At 50.8% G+C, this 20,421-nt stretch overlaps 1 protein-coding gene across 1 annotated transcript; it reads right to left on the bottom strand.

Moving 5' to 3' along the window:
* Positions 1-3,746: 3,746 nt before the first annotated feature.
* SLC26A9 (solute carrier family 26 member 9) lies at positions 3,747-17,195 on the bottom strand (the record flags this gene model as incomplete). Its single annotated transcript, XM_082494718.1, has 20 exons — positions 3,747-3,794; positions 4,422-4,499; positions 5,290-5,435; positions 5,840-5,894; positions 6,125-6,442; positions 7,001-7,117; positions 7,562-7,654; positions 7,916-7,985; positions 8,560-8,666; positions 10,981-11,076; positions 11,418-11,495; positions 11,937-12,050; positions 12,786-12,933; positions 13,211-13,293; positions 13,690-13,842; positions 14,441-14,605; positions 15,056-15,231; positions 15,528-15,638; positions 15,947-16,086; positions 17,071-17,195. 20 exons carry the CDS (start codon positions 17,193-17,195, stop codon positions 3,747-3,749), a joined length of 2,421 nt encoding a protein of 806 aa, XP_082350844.1.
* Between the last annotated feature and the right edge of the window lie 3,226 nt (positions 17,196-20,421).

Consider the following 20,421-nt stretch of genomic DNA (forward strand, 5'->3'; position numbering starts at 1 on the left):
GCCCGCCCTCTCCGCGAGGGCTGCTGGGAGTCGTAGGTCTGCGCCGCCGCACATGGGAAATGGCGGCCGGCGGGTGGGTCTTCTTTTCCCTCCGTGAAATCTCACGTTTCTTGTCTCGCGGGGATGTTCAGGAGCCGTGGCGAACGGTGTCTGGCACCCCTGAAGTGCTCCCGGCACACCCTAGCAAGCAATAAGGGGAATGTCCCCTCACCCTGGCTTGGGCTGCACCTGGAGCCCGCTGGGGCTCAGGGTGCTGCTCCCAAAATGATGGGGCGCTTGGGGCGGGGGGGGGGGGGGGGAGGGAAGGGGTGCCCGTGAGGAATAGCCACCCCCAGGTTCGGTGGGGCCACAGCTGGACAGGGGGAGCCGGTGAGGACCAAGCCGAGGGACAGGACCGAATTGGGCACAAGGCTGTGGCCTGGTGTGCGCCAGCCCCACTCCTGATGGTTTAAATCCATCTGGTTTTCAAAACATGCTATTTCTTGCCCGATTTCACCAGGGTGCACGATGGAAAAATTGTTGTTCCCTCCGTTACAACTGTCTTGTACTGAATTTGATGATTTATCGTATCTTCCCATGGCGTAAACTGTCCTGAGATGCTTCGTACTGGGTAGGAGCTGCCATGGAAAGCCTGCTCTCGAATCAGCAGAAGAAGCAGGTGATTGTTCACACATTCTTTATTATCAAAAAAGAATGAAACCAATATTAAATTAAATAAATTACAAACATTTCTGAGCTGGTTATACATCATGCATTTATCAAGTAAGGCTTCAGAGCCATTACGCATCAACATCACTGTTCCTTCAAGAGCAATAAAGGGACACTGGAAATCAAAATTTTTCTACCCCAGCATGAATTTGAGCTTCCCTAATTCTCTTGCCCAGGCACTTGGAAATTAAGACTTTGAACTGGCCTCCAGCAATGCTGTTTGTCCACTGATGTTACATTTATTGCCAGAATTGGCCTATGGCTACAGAAGTGAGGTCTCCTTCTTCCTAGGTCATCAGAACCGCAGCGCGTATAGTCAGTGCGGCTACTTTCAAGCTGTCTCTCTTGACAGCCCATCTATTATGCTTGTAGGAACTTCAAGAAATACAATCTGGTTTTTATACACGGTCTGTTGCTCTGAGGCTTCCCGCGTTTGGCCTGTCAGGCCCTGAGAGTGTGAAATCAGCCTCCTATAATTAACCTTGAATGAAGAAGTGGCAATTGGAATTTTCCTCATTTAAAGTGATGCCACCTCAGAGATGCAGAAATATCGATTATCTACTGTAGGACAGTTTCTTGTTCCATTGCACCAATTTCTTTGTTGCTTTTTTCAAATGAGCAAGTAAAAGGAACACTCAGGCAGTAACAAAAGACCGTGAGTAATCACCCTCAAAGATAATCTAAGTGAATTAATCTCTTGATTTTACCTTATAGAACAAGCTATAAATGGTTCTGGAAAAATTACTGCTGTCTAAGTTTAAAATCAGTAATAACCATTAGTTAGTGGGGTTTTTCTTTTGGAAACTAACCTCCTTTGGTTTTATTACTCTCTCCTGCACCACGTAATCAGAAACTGAGGTAGAGAAATGGTGACTTAGTTAATGAGGTGTTACATAAAACCAAACTGGCAGGCTCCTGATGTTTCCTTTAATGGCTGTCTACCTGTGAGGAATCATGAAGCTCTATTTTCCTTAAAAATGAGACATCTGGGAGCTGTAGGGAAGCCCCACTTTCTCTCCTCAGAAAGCCTTCTAGCAATCTGCTAGTGAATCAGCTCAATAATGTATATGTACTTCAAAACTGTGCATTAAAGCTTGTTAATATTCTTAATATCTTTGAGTAATAAAATAGAAATAACCTTTAAAAATATATTTTACTTCCATTATTAAGGCCACTCTTTAATTTTTATTCATGGAAAGATAACAGACTGTTCAGTTTTACTTCCATTACTATCCACTTTTTCATGTGGACTCCTGCATTTTATCCCAGCACTGGAAATACCTTATAGGAAGATTTGAAATTAAAACAGAAGAAATTGTTCTCATTGCAGTTGAAGACATATCAGTACGTGTCTTTATCTTAACTTTTTCATAACCTTATTTTCATAAAAGCCATATTTGAGGTTGAAATGCACTGAAGAAGGGTCTCTAACCCTTGGCTTATGCTTAGATTTTTCAGGCTTTATATTGTCATCTTGTCATTACTGTCACAACATCAGCACTGGGTAAGAAGGGAAGGCATCAGCGAGGGAAACTAAAATAGCAGTTGTTATTAGCATCACTCAAATATAAAAGAACGTCAGATTTTTCGAAATGATTAAGATCTCAGCTGTCTGTCTCTGGGTTAGTGAGGCAGGCTTGTTTGCCTGAGAGGTAGATGGTCCTGGTAGCATCAGTCTGTGGTGAATTTTAGTGAAAAGCGTCAGACATGTAGTAGAGAATTGTTACGGAAATATCACATACTATGCAAGAGTTGTCTCTTGCTGCACAAGTGACCATTTGAGAGCTTGTCACCAGAAGCCCTGCATGGCACAGGGTGTCACTTGGGCTGTTCCCTAGTTGCAGGCATAAAATACACTCAAATTTCAGTTTTACTGCTCTGGATCTAAGGCATTATGAAAAGTGTGCAGAAGGGGCTTCTTTCCCTGTCCCTGAATTTGCTACTTGTGATCAAAATTATTTGGGAAAAACATATCTTCCCAAAGCACTCATCCATGTTCTGGACTAAATCTTTTAGTTGTTCCAGTCAACAAGAGGATGGGAAGAGTCAGAACACCCTTGGGATGAATGCTTTCATGCCATTCACAGTCTAAGAGCCTTATCTGAAGCGCCGTTCAGTCAGTAGAAAGGTCCCTAAAAATCTTCAGAGGGAATTTGAACTGGACCCTGGGTCTTTTGAACACATACTCAACCTACTGGGCAGGCAGGACAATACGTGCGTATACCACACAGTAACAAGGAATCCTTATTTCTCATTACAAACTAGTCCTGTTAGTAAAAAAAAAAAAAAATATATATATATAATCCAGAAAGCAACCCTACTGAGATAGAGTACCAAGGTCTTTGGGGTATCAGACACACGGCACAGGTTTGAGGCAGTGGTTCCTGGGACGCTGGGTCACAGAGGGAGCAGTGGTGGGGTCAGAGAAGAGGGGCCACGGGAGAGGCAGGGCTGGTGCCGCGCAGGCACGCGGGGAAACTCGGGGCTTTGCAGACACCCCACAGGTCAGTGCACATTTTAGAACAACATTACCTTACAAAGCTGCGTCGCCGCACCTTGCAAGAGTTGCTTTTGGTCGTGAATCAGAGCCGCGAAAGGCTCGTAATGTTTGCTTGTGTTTCACTTCGTCAGGAAAAGAGGGAGAGGGAAAAGCAAGAAGGGGGATGCCCACATTAAGTCACGCCTCTGTGGGCAGAAGAGTGCGATTGTGTGAGCCAAAGGAGAGCATGTGGCAATAATGACTAATCATCCCATGTGTTAAAGCACCTGCCTTCAAATGAACTTGCTTCTCTTCTGCAATTAATGAGACGGCATTTCCTGAGTTCCTGCGTCCATAGATTTCTGTTGCCTGCTCCAGAGTCCATTGCTCTGAGTACCAGAAGCAGAGCAGGAAGGAGGGAGGAATTTATCAGTTCAAGAGGTGCGATGGCCTCTTGCTCTGCAAACTTATTGTATCCCCAGGTAGAAGTGCAGCTCTTCACGAAGGGATGGGAGAGAGGAGTCTGTTCGGAGGGTTTGCCCACATGCTCCCTGCGCGCTCACAGAGCAGTCTGCGTCTCTGAGTGGAACATGCTTCCAAACATCTCCTAAAGGGCACACAAGGCAGGCTGGGTTAGGGCTGATGCCGTGGCACAAACCCAGCAATGCAGCTCAGCAGGCATTCAGTCAGACAGAGAAGCTCCACCAGAAACTCCAACCCTTCCCAGCCCTCCTCCGCAAGGGCAAGCTGGTGGTGGGGAGGTTGCTCAGCTTCCAGCTGTGTGTGGGTACGGTGGGGATGGTCAGCATTGGAAGGTATCTGCTCCCAGGGACTTGGGTTCAGTGGGTGCAGATTGCTTCAGCATTAACGAGGTCTGTGCTGAAAACTTGACCCCTGACCCTTCTTTTGGACTTGAGTTAAACCTGATTCTCCAAGTCCATCCCAGTGTGTGGAGGGGAGTGTCTGACTGTGAACCTGAGCTGTGTGGCCCGGGATGGATGAAATGATTCCCCCATGGGGCTAGCCTAGCTGCTCCTTCATCCAGGTGCCTCCCAGAGCTCCTCTGGAAGGGATTTCAAATTATTTTGGAGCTAACTTTTCAAAGTGTTAGTGTTGCTAGTAGTTTGCCTGGCAATGGCACGGGGGACTTCCCATCTAATCAATCCCAACCACAACTTCTGACTTCCACCTTACGTCCACAGCTGAAGAAGTGACCCCTGGCACTAGGACTAACCTCCTCCAAGTTCTTCAACTCTGCACTGCTTTCATCCACAGACTCGTCATAGATGGAGAGCTCTGTCTGATTCAGCCTCTGTGCAGGAAAGAATCAAATCCACAAATTAGCAGAGTGCAGCCTTGAAAAGAAAGAAAATACTGACTTAACCCAGGCTTAAAACATCACACGTGCTCAAAGGGAAATGTCCAGGAAGAGGGGGCACGGAAGGAATCCTGTTTCAATTGTTTATCTCCTCAGACTGAGCTGGCATTTACATATTTCTCTGCTGAGACATGAGATACCTTAACTTATTCTTGTGAGATAACTGGCTAACGCTGCCCTGGTTCCAACTCCAACTGTCGTGCATTAAACCAGCCCATATTTGGGGAAACAGCCTGTCTCACCCTGTGTTGTCAGCATGTGCCACGTTCCTGCCTCGGACTTTTCCGCTTCCACCAAGGGAAGCGTTCATGGATGCTGGGGCTAATCAAGAACAGGGGCATGTGCTTTGCCTTCATTTCCGAGGGCCAAATTGTGCCTTTGTGTGCAGCTGCACATTCCAGCCAATGCCAAACTGAGGCCATAGTACTGGAACAGTGCTTTTGGCTCTTCCAGGCTGGGACAACGTTCATCTCCCAGCTAGGGGTGTGCAGAAGGCATTTATACTTCTGAATTCCCATTGAAATCAGTTCAATCAGTAGGTACTTGACACATACATGAGAATGAGAAGATGAAATATTTTGTTGTATTTAGACCTTTACTGCTTGAGATAAACAAGAAACTTTATTAGGTGCAATGTTGAGTTGTTATTCTTCCTTTGTGCTGATGCAGCGTATAAATCTAATACAGTACTGTGAGCTGGAGAAAGACTGGGGAGCAAATTTACCTCTTCTAAGATGGGTGGGTGGACAACTTCTTTGATATTTGCCATGGCAAACAAAACAGCATCGTGGATCGTCAAGAAGATGTGATTTCGGTCCAGGCCTCCTTCCTCGAAGACTCCACCTGTGCTAATGTCATTGTACACCTGGGCTGAAGAGAGGAAAAGCACATGAAGAAGAAGGAAACCAAAGAAGGAAGCCTTTGAAAGTGCACATGGCTGACAGTAGTCCTCTGAGCTAAAGCAAGGCTGGGATGCATTGGGAAGAAGCAGGTTTGCTGGAGAAATGAGAGTGTAGGGATCTATTTTTCTACATGCTAAATGTGGAGGTCTTCCAGTCATATCACTTCCCAAATGAAAGGACCTATTTCACACAGAGAGAACAGCGTTTCTCCTTCCTTTCTTCTGTTCTCTTCTTTCATCTGTTCTGGCTTGGTCTAACAAAAGGTCGACAGCCTGCACAGTTTGCACAAAGAACACAAAAAGATCTCCTGTCTGTCAGGAGCACATAAATGGGGGAATATCACATGGAAATGTGTTCTTCGTGGATTCTTACCATGCACGTTTGCCAAGAACACTTTAATCCCAATCTTCTGATAACTGGAACACAACTAGAAGGGATGAGAGGGGAGAGAGAGGATTAATAAAACTGCCACTCCAGCTTGGTGTTTATTCATAAAGTCTTTTATCCAGGGCTTAACACATGTCCTGGGGATGCTGAAGGAGAAAGCCACACAAACCTTCTATTGAGGAGGGCAAACATCTTTATCTGAGCTGCCCAAGAAAGTAGAAAGTATCTGGGTGATACGGTGCTTGGCTGTGTTTGTAGTACAGAACTAACCTTGCCCAGTGCTTTTGTGCCCATGAGGTCAACAAAACACACTCCACTCATGTCCAGGATGATGGTGTGAAAGCTGATATAGGGCGGTGCTGTCATCATAGGGTCAACATCTGCTGTAGGCATGACACTGAAAGTGCTTCCTTGCAGAGTAGTGGTGCTGCCAAGCTCACTGGAGGTGTGCGCTTGCCCAGCACAGTTGGTGGTTGGACGGAATGTGACGTATGAGATGCTGGCACCGTTAGCAGTCGTCTGGTTGTTATTGGTGTCTGTTGGGGAGGTGCTTTCAAAGTCTTTCTGGAGCTCTTGCAAAGACAAGGTCTACAGCAAAGCAGAAATGCACAGTCAGGGCAGGGCACAACTTTCAGCACAAGCTGAGATCCTGACACGTGAACGCACCTAAAGTATTCAGTGGCACTGCTTTAGTCTGGACTAATTCCAGCCTGGTGCTGGACTGAATGTCCCTTGGGGTTGGAGCACGCTGGGTTAATTTTAAATGATTCCTGTTCACGTGCTTCAGGACTGCTCAGGGATGCAAACCAAATGAAGCTGGGATGACTGGGAAATGGGCTTCAAAAGGGCACTTTTGAAATGAAATGCTGGCATAGATGCACCTTTAGAGAAACAGGGCAAGCCCAGTTTCTAGCAAATTGTTCACCATGTTTCCATTCTAGCTGTCTCTACGACTTTCTTGCTCCCAGCCATTTCCAGTTCTCCAGCATCTTAAGGTTTTGGCTATTGGGAGGAATGGAGCTGTGAGGTGGTAAGCGTGGAGGAGGTAAGCGTAGGAGGACAGTGCAGAAAATCTTGTGTCAAGAGGAGCTGTTTGATGGGGACTTGGGATCTTATTCCTCAACACAGGAACCCAAACTGAGTTACCTTGTTCTGCCGCAATAAGAATTTTGGTAGGTTTGTTGGTGGTTGTGCTGTCCCCTTCTCCTGCTGTTTCACGTATTTCTTCCTGGCTAAGTACACTTTACCAGGATCCACTCCTGTCTGTGGAAAAGAGAGAGAGTTCTCTTTGAAAAAGTCTGTTCAGCCCTGTAGTCAGGAGCTGCTGTTTGTGTCCTGCTGTTTCCCAGCCTGTGGCACGTGGCGCAGGAGCACAGCACGAGCTGTACACCAGAGTGAGGTGATCCTGGTGGCAACCAAACAACATCTTCAGAAACTCAGGGTACCTGGGAGAGACTTGCAGTAGCAGGATGGCTCTGCTTTGGCAGAGCTCAGAGGAGGATACCTGCCAGGATTCAGGCATAACCTCTAAAATGAGGTCTACAAACAGTCATGAAGATCAGGGGGAAAAGGATGGAAGAGTAGAGGGTGGATGTGACCATCTTTTGTGATCATCCTAGGCTTAATTGTCTCCATGTAGCAGTTCAGGAGAGAGCAAGGGCCATTTGGGATTGGCTGCAAGCAGAAATTTCTTAGGGCATTGCTCACCTTGGCTATAATCTTCTCGCGGAATATCTCTGTGTTGGCAAAATACAGTGGCGAGCAGTAGGTCACAATTTTAATCCCATTAAGTTCATGTACCTGCAACAGAGACAAGAGCTCCAACCAGACCTGACAGGTCAGGGCAGGGGGGGGGGGGGGGGGGGGGAGTGCAGGATGGCTGGGAGTTTGGGCAGCAGATAACTGGGAAGGTCGAATCGAACAGTGGCTCTCCTGCTACCGCTGAAACGAGCAGCAAAGAGCCTCGCCAAGACAGAAACACGGCCTTGAGTTTCCTGATCACAGAGGGTACCGTTGGCAAAGAACAGCATTTTCTCTGAGGATGCTTTAGCTTCTGCTTACCTTGCTGTAGGCTTTAGGGTTCTTGTAGATGTCAGTGGAAGTTACTTGGCCCAGGGCAGAGCCGTTACGGCTAGGAGGAAAGAGGCGACCAGCATTAGAGTAAATGTTGCAGGAGAAGAAAACTGCTTCGCTTCACATTCCATACTGGGATTCGAAAATTTGCTTTATGAAAATACTTAGATTTCATCCCTGCAGAGTATACAGGGCAAAAAAGAGTCAGCAGTTTGAGATCCCAGACTGGGAAATATTAATAAAGGGCTTTGATGGATTAAAAATGGCGCATAAACTTCACGCCAGTCTCTGCACGTGCACGGGGCTCACTCTTTTTATGAGCAGGATTTTCTGCTGGGAGCTATGCAGGTAGCTTTTCGTGCTGAAGTAAATACCTTCAGATTTCCCCCCGCCTTGGGATGTGCACATCGCTAACCGTGCGCGGGAGTGGGAATGCAGGCAGTAAATTAGCGCCTGCCATTCCTGTTTGCACATTCCAGGGGCCGGGGAGGACACCTGCACTCCCCCAGGCTCCTGCCACACGTTCCTTCGAAACATGGGCCAGAGGTCAGTTATAAAAATAATCTGTCATTTATTCTGCAACTGGGAGGTTTTCCTTCTCTTTTGGTTTTCGTAGCTAGCCCGGTACTTACAACTGGGTATGGAAAACCACGACCAGCACGGAGAATCCCACGCCCACAGCGACTCCGTAGGGAAGGCTCAGGAAGAAAGCGGACAGGAAGCTCACCAGCCAAACCAACTGCAGGAAGAGAAGAGTGCGGTGGGTCGTTTTACTCTACTACGGGCTGGAGCACAGTGATGGATGGAAAATGGCTCTGTGCTGATATTCTGGACCCAAAGAACTACATAGCTGAGGATCAAAAGACCAAGGCCTGAATTCTGCAGCTATTCTAATGATATGGTTTATTGCATGCTTCTGTGTGAAACATCATTGCTGGGAAGCTTGCCAGAAGCCCCAGTTTTTCAGCTGTAAAAGGAGCCAGTGCATGTCCTCACAGCTGTATGAACACCCGTGCCACTCATTCAGTTCAAAAAGTATCAGCCTAACTAATCAAGAAAGGACTCCTGCAAATCAGACCATCTGCTGCTCAGTAACTGCTCCCGGCCCCAAGAAAGCTCCTGCTGTCAGTCAGAGCATTTCATGGAATGAGCATCTATCTGAAAACCATCTGAGCACCTACTATAAATGACCTGAACACAGAGCAGATTCGATGACAAAGTATGACAGAGCATACCAAAATCTACTCCACCTCTCAGCTCACAGCTCTGTCATTTGTCATTTTTATATACTACCACTTGAGCATCTCCCTCCGTATGAAATTATTCTTGCCTAAGCATATAAACATGCCCTCTGAGAATCATTATCAGGTTATTATAATCCTGTCCTCAAGACTGATAAAACCTAACTTTGACCTTGGGCAAATCAGTGTAACTTTGATGACTTCAGCATCTTTGTTTATATGCATGGTGCATATAAATGGCAAGTAAGGGCTTCCCTCTATCTGGACTGCGCACTGGGCTGTATCCATGGAGTGATCCCTGCAGTTAGCGCTGAAACACAGCCAGACTTGAGGTAATGAACACCGATGGTCTGACATCACCCAGAAACGGTGTTTCCCATTTTGTGACGGGACACCGAATCTAGTTCAAATTCCAGGGAGATTAAGGTCAGGGGAATGCAGTTCACTCCATTGGCATCTGCCTGGTCCCCACGCTCCCTGCACCCGTAGGCTGGCTGTGCTTGCTGGTAGCGAGAGCGTTGCTCCAGCAGCTCGGTGGAAGCCCAGCACGGCTGGGGCAATGGGTCTGGCTGTGCCGTGGAGGACAGATTATTCACACAGGGCAAACCAAAGAGGTTTCTGATGGCTGTTCACCTCCGGTGTGCTGACCACGTCTGGCAGAGTGTTCCCAGGCAGCAGCATGCATCTCCACTCAGTCCACCCTCTGCTCACGTCTCTGGCCAGACTTTGGCCTGGAGGCTGTGGACCCCACAGGGCCGGTCTGTGCTCCCTCTGTGAGCCCTCACATGAACCGCCAGAGCCACCCCAGACCTTCCATCCTCCCCACCAGGCACCAGCAGAACCCATTCAGAGGCGTGCTTAAATTGCCAGAAACGATTCCCAACAGAGAATTGCATCTTCCCATCAGCCGCTTTCCCTCTCTGCCGGTTCTCGCCTGCCTAACTGTGCCAGCTCAGCCCCTGCGCATCCCTGGTCCAGTCAGTCTGCCGGGCTCAGTCCTAAGCGTGGACCGTTTTCCTGTAGCTCGTGCCCTGTGCTGGAGCGTGCCTTCACGTCATGATCACACCCCTGCGAAAGCTCTGCCGGGGCTGCTAACCCATCTCCTCTCCAGCACCTGTTTGAACAGTATTTTGGGAAAGCTCTTGATGGCTCAGGTCAGCCCCTTTGGACTCCTGATTTCTCCGATAAGGCAGTTTGTCGGGACCTGACAGGATATTGGCTCGGTGTCCACACACACCACTCAGCCGTGGGAGTCCTGTTCAAACACTGTCTTTTTATGTCAGACATTTCCAAATTCCGTTCTCACTCCCCCGCACCCCCTGCCTGGGTTTATACATCAACCAGTGCCTGGAGTCCTTATCGCTGTGAAGGGCTCTCCTCACCCTGGAGGGCTATTGTGTGAGTTTTTAAGTCATGACTCCTAGATATTGAGCAGGGCCGGTTTGGCTAGTTCTGGGCAAACAGGCTCCCGCAGTTGATTGGCATTTAAACAGAGCAGGTAATAGTTCAGACCTCTCCGATATGTGCGCTAAGTATGAGAGTGCTCAGCTGGGCAGGACAGGCTCCGCCGCTGCTCGCGACCTCCTTGGCGAGGGGTCGGAAGCACGGTCGCACCGAGAGAGTGAGACCCATCTTCTACATGGGACTCATACCGTCCTCCTGTCCCCCAAAAGCCTGCGGGGGGGGGGGGGGGGGGGGGGGCTATCCTGCTCGCCCAGCATCTGCCCGGCACAGCCGTGGGCTGAGCCACCGCCGTGGGCTGAGCCGCCGCCGTGGGCAGGTGGATGCTCCCACCCGTCCCCAGGCACTCACGCAGTCCAGCTTGCTCTTCTTCCACAGGTAGAAGGGATCCGCCAGCTGCTTGAGGGAGTTTTTCAGGTTCACGGCGATGAGGGCTCCCAGGACAGACTGCGGAGGAGAGAGGATCGTATCAGCGAGGGTGTGGATGCGCAGGGTGGATGTGCCACGCTGTGCAGCAGATGCTTTCTGCAGCGTCCGCCTTCCCCGGTCCATTTACCACAAGGGAGTGGGAAAGGGCGATGCTCGCAAAGATCTCACTTGGATCTGGGCATGATAATTTAGACTATTCTCGCTCCCAGAGGCTCAGTGCAGACAGGACCCCAGGCCGGGACCAAACCGTGCCGTGCTGTGGTTTGCATCAGGGGTTTTGGGGGAAGGCTGTGCCTTCGCTTGGGGGTGTGGAGGATGTGGCACAACGGCTGCGCTGTTTGCACTGATGTTTGTGTTACCTTTGGAAGAGGTTCGAGGTAGATCCCCAGAGCCAGCATGGTCACCATAACCACCAAGGCCACAAAGAAAGCTGCCACCTGCAAAAAAGAAAGAAATTGCTTCAGGGTCTTCCCAAACCCCCTCTGGATCTTTCCTCCCCCGCTGCTTCAGCCAACGGCACTGTTGGTCGCTGCAGTATTTTATGTGAGCAGACAATTGCGTCTGAGCAATAAGATCTTGCAGATCTCACAGATAACCCCAAACTTCCCTCACCTGGGAGCTCTGCTCCATCAGGGGAGCCAGACTGGGAACGCAGATTTACAGCTCTACATCTGTGACCAATCCAAAGAACCACGCGGGGAATGAAATGGGATTGGGGCGGGAGGAAATTCTGGTTTTAACAACAGCAACGTGAAGCGCTCGTGTGTGGAGCTTCTCCAGACCTGCCGCAGTGCCGTCGGGCTGGCAGCGTGCGGCAGCTACGGGGGTGTGTGGTCAAGTAGGGCCACGTAGGGAAGAGAGGAGAAGGAGGTACTAACTTGTGATTTCCCTCCTGCCCCGTCGACGGCCAGAGTGACGGAGAGAGCACAGCAGATCACGTGGATTTTGAAGAAGGATCCGAAGAAGTTGCTGCAGCCCAGGGCCAGCATTTCCTGGGGAGATGGGGGAACATGGTCATCAGAAAGGACGGCTGCCCGTCCTGCCCTGCCAACGCCTGTGAGCTGCCGGGCAGCAGTGCAGGTGCCCGAGTCTGGGCTTTGTGTGGCCAGGGAAGGGACCTGGGTTCCCTCCAGTGTGTCCCAGACCCTTTCCTTCCAGTAAGAGCTGGGGCAGGCTCTGGTATAGCAGGGAAACCTGGAAGCACAATTCCACATAAACAGGTTGTCATCTGTTGACACATTAAGGGCAGGGCTTCGTGTGGTATGCGTGGCTGTTATTGAAAGCTGCCACTGTGCCAGCGATGACAAAAGAGGATTATTTAATGTCCTGCCTCTCACAGTATCTAGGTGACACACCAGGAATCCAGGTCTTTCTCTGCTCAGTGAGAAATACGTGTGCCTTGTTGTGCTCCAGCAACCCACAAAAATGCCGTCTGTGCCGGCACTTGGGGCTCAAGCCTCAGGTCTGGAGGCAGAGCAAAGCAGAGAGCTCAGCCTGAGGCTTTCTGCCCTTTTGCAGGCTCTCTCTACTGCACGGGAGATGGATCTGCCATGTCCCTTCGAACCCCACATGGCACGCTGCCACGTGAGGCTGCACGCATGGGAGCAGCACGTCTGTGTTAAGCAGAGCACGTTTGGAAGCTCCCCATTCATGCGGCGAGGTTTTCCTTTCACGCCTGAGAGCAAGGGGAACGGTCCTTGGCTGCGTCCTTCCAGACCGAGCGTTACCTGGTTGGGGTCCACGTCATAGCCATGCTTGGCTGCCAGCGTTCTCCCCATGGCTAAGTTGATCACGTAGCCCACGATGGCGAGCGAGAAAGCTGTGCCGATCATGTCTTTCCACTTGTTCACCAGGGGCAGGGTTGGCGCTGGGAACCTGCACTCAGAGCAGAGGCCAGACGCAGTTGTGACACTAGTGGCCGGTGAAGTGGGTGAGGATCTTGTGTGTTCGGGAGTGACATAATCCACGTCTGTGCTGTGGACAGCGTGAGTGGATGGTGGCAGTTGCGTAACAGGACGCAGCAGTGCTGCCTGACTGTCCTGGAAGGGGACTGTCATACAGCCGGGAAGAGTGAGGTGTTTTCCAGACTGCAGGAGGAGGAGGAGGAAGGAAAATTAGCTGGAAGTTGTGTCAGACCTGCACATGCACTTACCCCATGCTGATCTTCCCAACTATTGGCATGCCGTACTTCTCGGGCATGTTAAAGCTGCCAGAGATTGCCGTCGCAACTATTACCTGAAAGTACAGAGAATAAACGAGCAGTAAGCACAAAGAGCATGAGCTGTCTCAGAAGCACTAAGCGTGCTGTGCTCCTGGGGTTGACAGGAGAAAAGTAGCGCCAAATTTGGGCTAGGAAAGGAGAAAACCTCCCCCAAATGAGTTATATTCCTCATCCGCAGCATCACCAGGATGGTGGTACAGTCTAACGGGGACGAGCTGGGAGTCAGAGGTGTCCTCCATGAGGACAGCCCCATTTCTGACCCCAAGCCATGTGGGGGTCACATCACATTCACTGTGTGGATGCTCTATGTGATGGGCCCTCTGTGAGCAGAAGGGAGTGTGCCAGGGCTGTAGGGTGAGGGGAGGGACTGTCTCCTGGAGGGGCCGAGGGACAGGTTGTGCATCACTTACGATGATGATCTCCATGGGGATGGGCATCCGGATCTTTTTCATGTACTTTAGGTTGAGCTCCTTGACAATGATCAGGAGCACAGCGCTGACCAAGGCATACACCAGGGAGGCCACGTTGGTTTTGGGCAGACCTTTACAAATATCAATGAATGTCTAAAGGGGAGAGAAGAGGAGAAGGTGTCACGGGGTACCAGAGACTCTGGACAACGTGGACAGCGCAATGGAGAACACTTGTTACCATAATCAACTGCAAACACCCTGAGAGGTGACGAGGGTGAGAGAAGTTCTAGAAAGGCTGTTGCTGAGAGATCAGCAACCACCCCTGGTTCTGTGCTGCCCGGTTAAATGCAGTTGTAGCTGCATCAATGGGGGCTGAATCCATGGAAGATGCAGAAAAGCCCAGGAATGGGTAAACCTGCTCATAGGAAAAGTTTCTACTGCTAACAATTGTGCAAGGCTCCTGCTGTAAAGCGACACAGTTCACGTTCTCCCCAAATCCCAGACCCATTTCATTATTTCTAACTAGAAACTAGAAGATAAGGGCTCAGATAATACTGTATAGGAAATACAACGGCAGCAGCATAGGTGTGCTGGGCTGGGAGTGGTGCAGACAGCCGTATTCCCCCCCCTTCCACCCTTCCCTTCCCTCCGAGCCCCCCTTTCCCTTGCATGGGCGGCAGTGACGCCTGCGGTGTGGCGGTCACCGGGGGAGGAGGTGCAGGGAAGGCCCCTGTCCAGAGCACCCACTTACATAGACGATAGCTAAGGGCCCGGTGTAAGATGGGACCGTCAAGCCGAAGACGTACTTGAGCACGGAGATGAGGATCTGCAACCCTGCTGCTGTCATGAAGCCCCTGATGAAAGACTCTGAGAGGTAGATAGCAACAAAGCCGAACTGCACGAATCCCAGGCACAGCTAGGGTAGGACAGACAAGGCGTTATTAGAAGCGTGCCAGCCCGAGAAGGCGAGGCGCGGAGCCTGAGCGTGCCCGTGTCGGGCAGGCTGCTCCGCCGGGAGAGAGGACGCATCCCTCCCACGCGGCCACGGCACGGGCTGGGCTGAGCAGGGCGGCCCGGAGCGGGGATGGGGAGAGGAGAGCTGCAGGGTGCTGGGGTGTCATCGCCGGCTGCCATCCTGCCCCAGGGGCTGGCCTCACCCTGAGCTAGTCTGTTCGGAGAATTTCATACCAAGAATCCCCCCCCCCCCCCCCCCAAAACCTCTATGCTGAGGCATCATCCACTTTGAAGTGGGGCCTCTTCTAGAATCTGCCACCCCCATCTCTGCTCCAGGGAGAGAGCCCGGCTGAGTCCGTGTGGGTCAGCTCTGGCCAGAGGACACAGCACAGGCGGTGCGGCGAGTCCTTACTTGTATGATGGCTGTCAGGCAGGCTAACGTGGCAGAGATCTCCAGCCTGGCCGCTTCCAGGGCTGTGGTGTTCACGCTGGTCTCATTGGTAGTATGGTTGAAGTACTGGAAGTTCGACTCCGGAGCCAGCTCATTGCAGACGTTGCCAACAATAATGCTGATGACTGCAAAAGTACCTAGAGCACAACACAGTGATGTCAGTAGTTTTCTCTAGAGAGCGTCCTGTCCCGAAAGGCGCTTGGACAGGTTAGGCTGTCCAGACGGAGACACCCAGCCCATCGCCGCAGCCAGCCCCGCGGCGGGATGCGGCAGCCGTTCATTGGGGTGAGATCCTGCTGTGCAGCCAGAATCAGGGATCCCATAAACGCCTGATGGACCAAACGTGCCCGAACATCTCTATCCTGGGGCACACCGAGTATTCCCAGCCAGTATTTAACTGCCTTGTGCAGACAATTGCTCTGCAGATTCTTACCTGGGACCATCTGATGGATACCGCCAAGGAAGAGGTATGTGACCAAGGGGAAGAAGGAGGAGTAGAGCCCGTTGACGGGAGGCAGATTGGCCAGCAGCGCGAAGGCCATCCCTGGAAAACACAATGGGCAGGTCTGTGCAGCTGGCGTCAGCCCCCAGCCCTGCTCACCCTCACATCAGCTCCAAGAAGGTGCTGCGGGCAGCAGAGACTGCTGCTTTTTGAGCAAGAGAGGTCAAAGAGGGCAGGGAAGGGCACCACAGAGAAATATAGGGACAACCAGGTAGGAGGTGGAGCAGTACTGTCAGCAGTAAAGGTAGCTACCCCCCCCCGGCTGGGCATCAGCTGCCATCTGCAGACCTGTACTTAAACTGGCAAAGTGCTATCCTTTCTCCGTGACCAAGAAAGTCATTGTGTCTCACCTTGTGGCACTTGGATCGTCCCTGCGCTGAGCCCACCGAGAACATCAGGCAAAATGTAGTCCTTAATTTTATACTTGGGAAGCCACACAAGTATTGGGAACAGGGTAAAGAGGGTGAGTTTGAATCTGGAAGCTGAACATCTAGAGGAGAGAAAAAAATAAATGCAAATAAGTAAAGAAGGAAGGAAAGAAGTGAGCTGGGAAGTAAGCAAGCAAGGAAGGATATTTGTATCAATGTCTCAACCTTTATCTCACACCAAATCCTGAGCCCAGTTTTTGGTACACAGCCCTTCCCTGCGAGTGCAAGGCTCTTGCAGATAACTAGCTGGACATCCCGTGGAGGATTAATGTGGGGATGTTCCTGATGTGATGGGAGGTCCCCAATGCTGCCGCAGCTGGAAGGAGAACCTGCACAGAGTGAAGGATTTAGCTCCCCAATATCTGGATACCCTTCACATAGGGGATAGGTGAGCTGTAGGGAGGAAACACAGCTCAGAGATTCATGGGGTGGTTGCACAGAGCCAAAGATTAATTTTTTTCAGCTCTTTGGTCAACAAAGTGTGCCTGAAAGAAGATTGCTTTTGGGTTGCCATGTGCAACATCTCACATCTCTGCCTGCTAACATGTGTGTTCTCTCTTTCCTGTGTTCCTGCTTTCATTTTTCCAAGGAATGGAGATAGATTTCCAAGCCAGAAACCAGCAGGATTAATCATCTTTCTTTAAGGAAACCCAGTACTGTTTTTAACAAGAAAGGTAATAAAAGGAAGTCCCAGCTGGAAAGCTTAAAGAAATAATCCACATACTCATATCTGCATCACCGATTATACCTTTTTCATTATTAAAAAAATTGGAAAACAGAAGCCCAAGTCCCAAATGCACTTAGTGCAAAGTGTTGCGCTTATTTGCCTTACAGTGTAACAGCTGAGGCGGTGAAAAGAGTAACCAGTTTCACTTGCTTCAGTACAATTTGCATTTCTCCTGTGCCTTTCATCCGTCAAAGCCCTGAAGCTCATGGAGAAGGTTTCCCAGGATAAAAATGGGAACTATATCCCCAGGTCTGAATTACATCCCAATTCCAGACCAAATCTGGTTTACATTTGCCCCAACTATAGCATTCTATGTTACCTGAAAAGATTTTTCAATTTTTCCCCAACGGGGTAACTTCTGCTTTTCTTCTCAAACTCTTCGTCGAAGAGGCTGACCGAATATGCGGGACGTTCGATGACATAGCGAGGTCTGGCGTGGTTCATCTCTGGATCATTTAAATTTTTCCCAGAAAAAAGAAAAAGCAAAGCCAAGAATGTGACTGGAGCTGGCCCCACCTGCAGTATAACAGACCGGACACCTCCAGCGTCTGGGAGCCCTCCCCGAACATCTCCACCCTAAATAGTTTCCCCGTGGCGCAGAGGCAGGTCCTGGGAGTGGCTTCACCCGGCACCGGGGGCTGCTGCTCCCCGGCACAGGGAGTTTTCACCAGCTATTTTGAGGTGATGCTAATGAGCGATGCCGTGTGAAGGGGGACCGGGGCGCATCCCGGATTGCCTGGCAGATGAGCATGGGTGTTAATCTTAGCTCTGCCAGTGACTGCATTTTTGCCTCGGGCAAGTCACTTGACCTTTCTCGTGCCTCAGTTTCACCATCTGCCGGCGGGGTTGGCAAGACTGCGCAAGGCTGGGCAGCCCTGGCACAGTTTGCCATGGCAGATACCGGCACCGTCGTTAAAGGCAGTTTCCATCTGAGGTGTTCCTGCTCCACTGCTGAGTGGTCTCATTTGCGTTCAGCAGCCTCCCCGTTTCTCACTTGCCGTGAGAGGCTGTGGACGAGTCCGTGGTTTATTCTAGGAAGTGATGTGCACAAAGATAACCGTTTCTGATTCGTTTCAGTGATGAGGATGCCAAAACATCCTGATGGACTAGTCCTGCCCAGTATCTGGGTCTTACCAAAGAGAGATGATGAACTTCAGAGAACCCTTATTTTACTATGACCAGTGGTGCCTGGGAAGAGGGGAGAATCATTCCAGGCTGGAGAGGCTGGAGATGGAGGGAGGAAGTGGTCAGATATAAAACAAGGATCTTGGTAATTATTTGTGGTATGGCGTGTATCTAAGTGGGTCATTGCCCAACACAGGAGTCGAAGAGGGGGCGGAAAAAGCTGGTGATTCAGGCAGGAGAAGGCATCAAGAAACAACATCCAGGTTGCTGAGAGGTTACGGAGTGATTTGGCTGTACCACATCCTCCTCTGTCCGCTCTTGGCTCTGTGAGTACTGCTGAAGTCAGTGCACACCTTGACGCCGAGTTCAGTGGAACCGGGATGAGCAGAATGTCCACCTGGGGGACTGATGTCAGTTCTCAGTGAGAAGCAGTTACCTCGGGGTCGGGGCTGGAAGCCATGAGTGATACGTGGCAGAGCGGCCCAGCAGTCCAGGGCAGGAGGGAAAGCATGATGCAGGCAGCCGAAACTTTTGGGAGAATTTAGGTCAACAGAATCATTATGCAAATAAAAGCTAATGGATTTAGAAAGGGAGGTCATCAACCCCACTCCCGCAGCGGACACTTTAGCCATCACGGGGGCAATCAGGTGCGGTTTGCTGTAAAACAGCCCCAGCGGCGGTGTGTTTCTGATTGCAGGCTCTGCCCCGCGCCCCCGCTGCCTCAGGAGGGACCCCAGCCCACGTCCTCGGGGGCCCGGCTGGGCGCCGGCCAGCTGAAAGAGGAGATGTGCCCCTCTTCCCGCACCACCAGGTGCTTCATCCGGTGCCCTCGGCGGGCACGCGCGCACTGGCATCCCTGCTGCCCCTTTCCAGCTGCAGATACCCTTCCGAGAGCAGTTACAAGCTGTACCTTTTGGAGGACTGGTGCAGGCCGAGGCTACGCAGTGTCCTAGGCTCTTGCCCAGTCCCTACGCATGAAGCCAGAAGCCCGTCTGATAAACGGTCATTCCCTGGTTTTCCCGTGTCGGTCTGTGCAAGTCTTGTCCCTGCCTCCAGGTCCTGTTGCTGAGCAGGTTCCCAGTGCTCCCAGCCTTTCCCCAGGTCCCAGCCCCACAGCTCTGCTCTAGATTTCCAGTTCTCCCTTGTGAATATTTTGTAGCCCAGGTCCGGGCTCAGCAACCTGCCTCTGAGGGGTGATAAACCCACCTGAGTTCCTGGTGCAAGAAGTCTCTCCTAGCTTTATTTCTCGGCTCCATCACTTGCCAGGCAGCGTGCCTGCCATCAGACAGACTGAATCAGCCAATTATATCACAGCTCTTTAATGAATTTCCCCTGCTGAGCGAAAGTGCTGGCAATCAGGAAAAATAATAAACAAGGCAAGTATAGAGGGAAAAATATCCCCATGATTAAATTCCATCTTAAACAAACAGGCTAATGATGTCAGCGTCTTGGACAGAGTCAAGTTCTTGACTTGGCTTATCACTGGCCTTGCCCTAGATCAAACAGCAGGTTAAACCTTTGAGATTTTGGAATTAAAGAGAACGAGCTGTGTGACTGCTCCTTGAACAAAAGGCAGAACCAGCTGTCCTGGTGTTGGTGGGATGAGACCACGGCAAGCTGCAGAGCTGGTTCAAGTCCTGCAGCTGGGGCGGGACGCTGAAGCGATGCGAGGTGTGCGGAGAGAAAAGCGGAGCGCCAGTAAGTAGCTGCGTTGCAGGGACCAGGTTTTTCAAGAGCTCTGTTCCAGTATGGGCATGGAAATAAAGGATAAGGGCTGGGGGAAGAGCTCCAAGCGCAGAGCCCCTCTTAGAGGCTTTTCGGGAAGCCCATTCCTCCTGTGGCGAGAGTGGGTGATGCTGAGGAATGTGACGCTTCGCCTCACTGGTGAGTCTGCCGAGCCTGGGGTCGTGGGGACACTGTGACACACTGACTACGTAACTGTGATGGGATACCTGGAGCAAGCAACAAATGAAGGCGCAACTGCTTCACTCCAAGAATATGATGTGGGTGAAAGACGCTGACCCAGCAGGTCGTCAGCTAAGGGTCCCGTCGGTTCATACCTGGCCGATCCCTGCCCTGCCACTCTCAAACCAGCCTGTGCACGCCAGGCACGGACCTTTCTTCCCGGTGTTCATCTTGCAAACGCACTTACTAAGCACTTATCTTCTCTCCCTGTGCTGGCGATAGCTGTATTTGGGAAGAGGAAAGTCACATTGAGGTTTCTGGCTGGTGCTGACTGATAGGAGCCATTGGCATAACGCCACTTTCCTGTGCTGGCATGGGCACAGAAAAGGGACTCAGGTCCGAGGAGTGTGAGTCAAAATTTAGTGGGAAAGCAATCTGATCTCTGCCTTATATAAGGGCCCAAACTGGTCCCAGTGCAAGAGCTGGACATTCAGGGAATGCCTCTGCTACATTTTAGGGAGAAAAATTCCGTGCTCTGGAAATACTGTCTCCTCCTTTGTCTGCCCCTTCTCCGTCCCCCCTTCTCCTCGCACAAGGCAAGGTGCACGCGTTGCTGATTGCTGATGGAGTTCAGAGGTCT

The sequence above is a fragment of the Vanellus vanellus genome (genome assembly GCF_965231255.1).
Source record: "Vanellus vanellus genome assembly, chromosome: 23".
Classification (NCBI taxonomy): Eukaryota; Metazoa; Chordata; class Aves; order Charadriiformes; family Charadriidae; genus Vanellus; species Vanellus vanellus.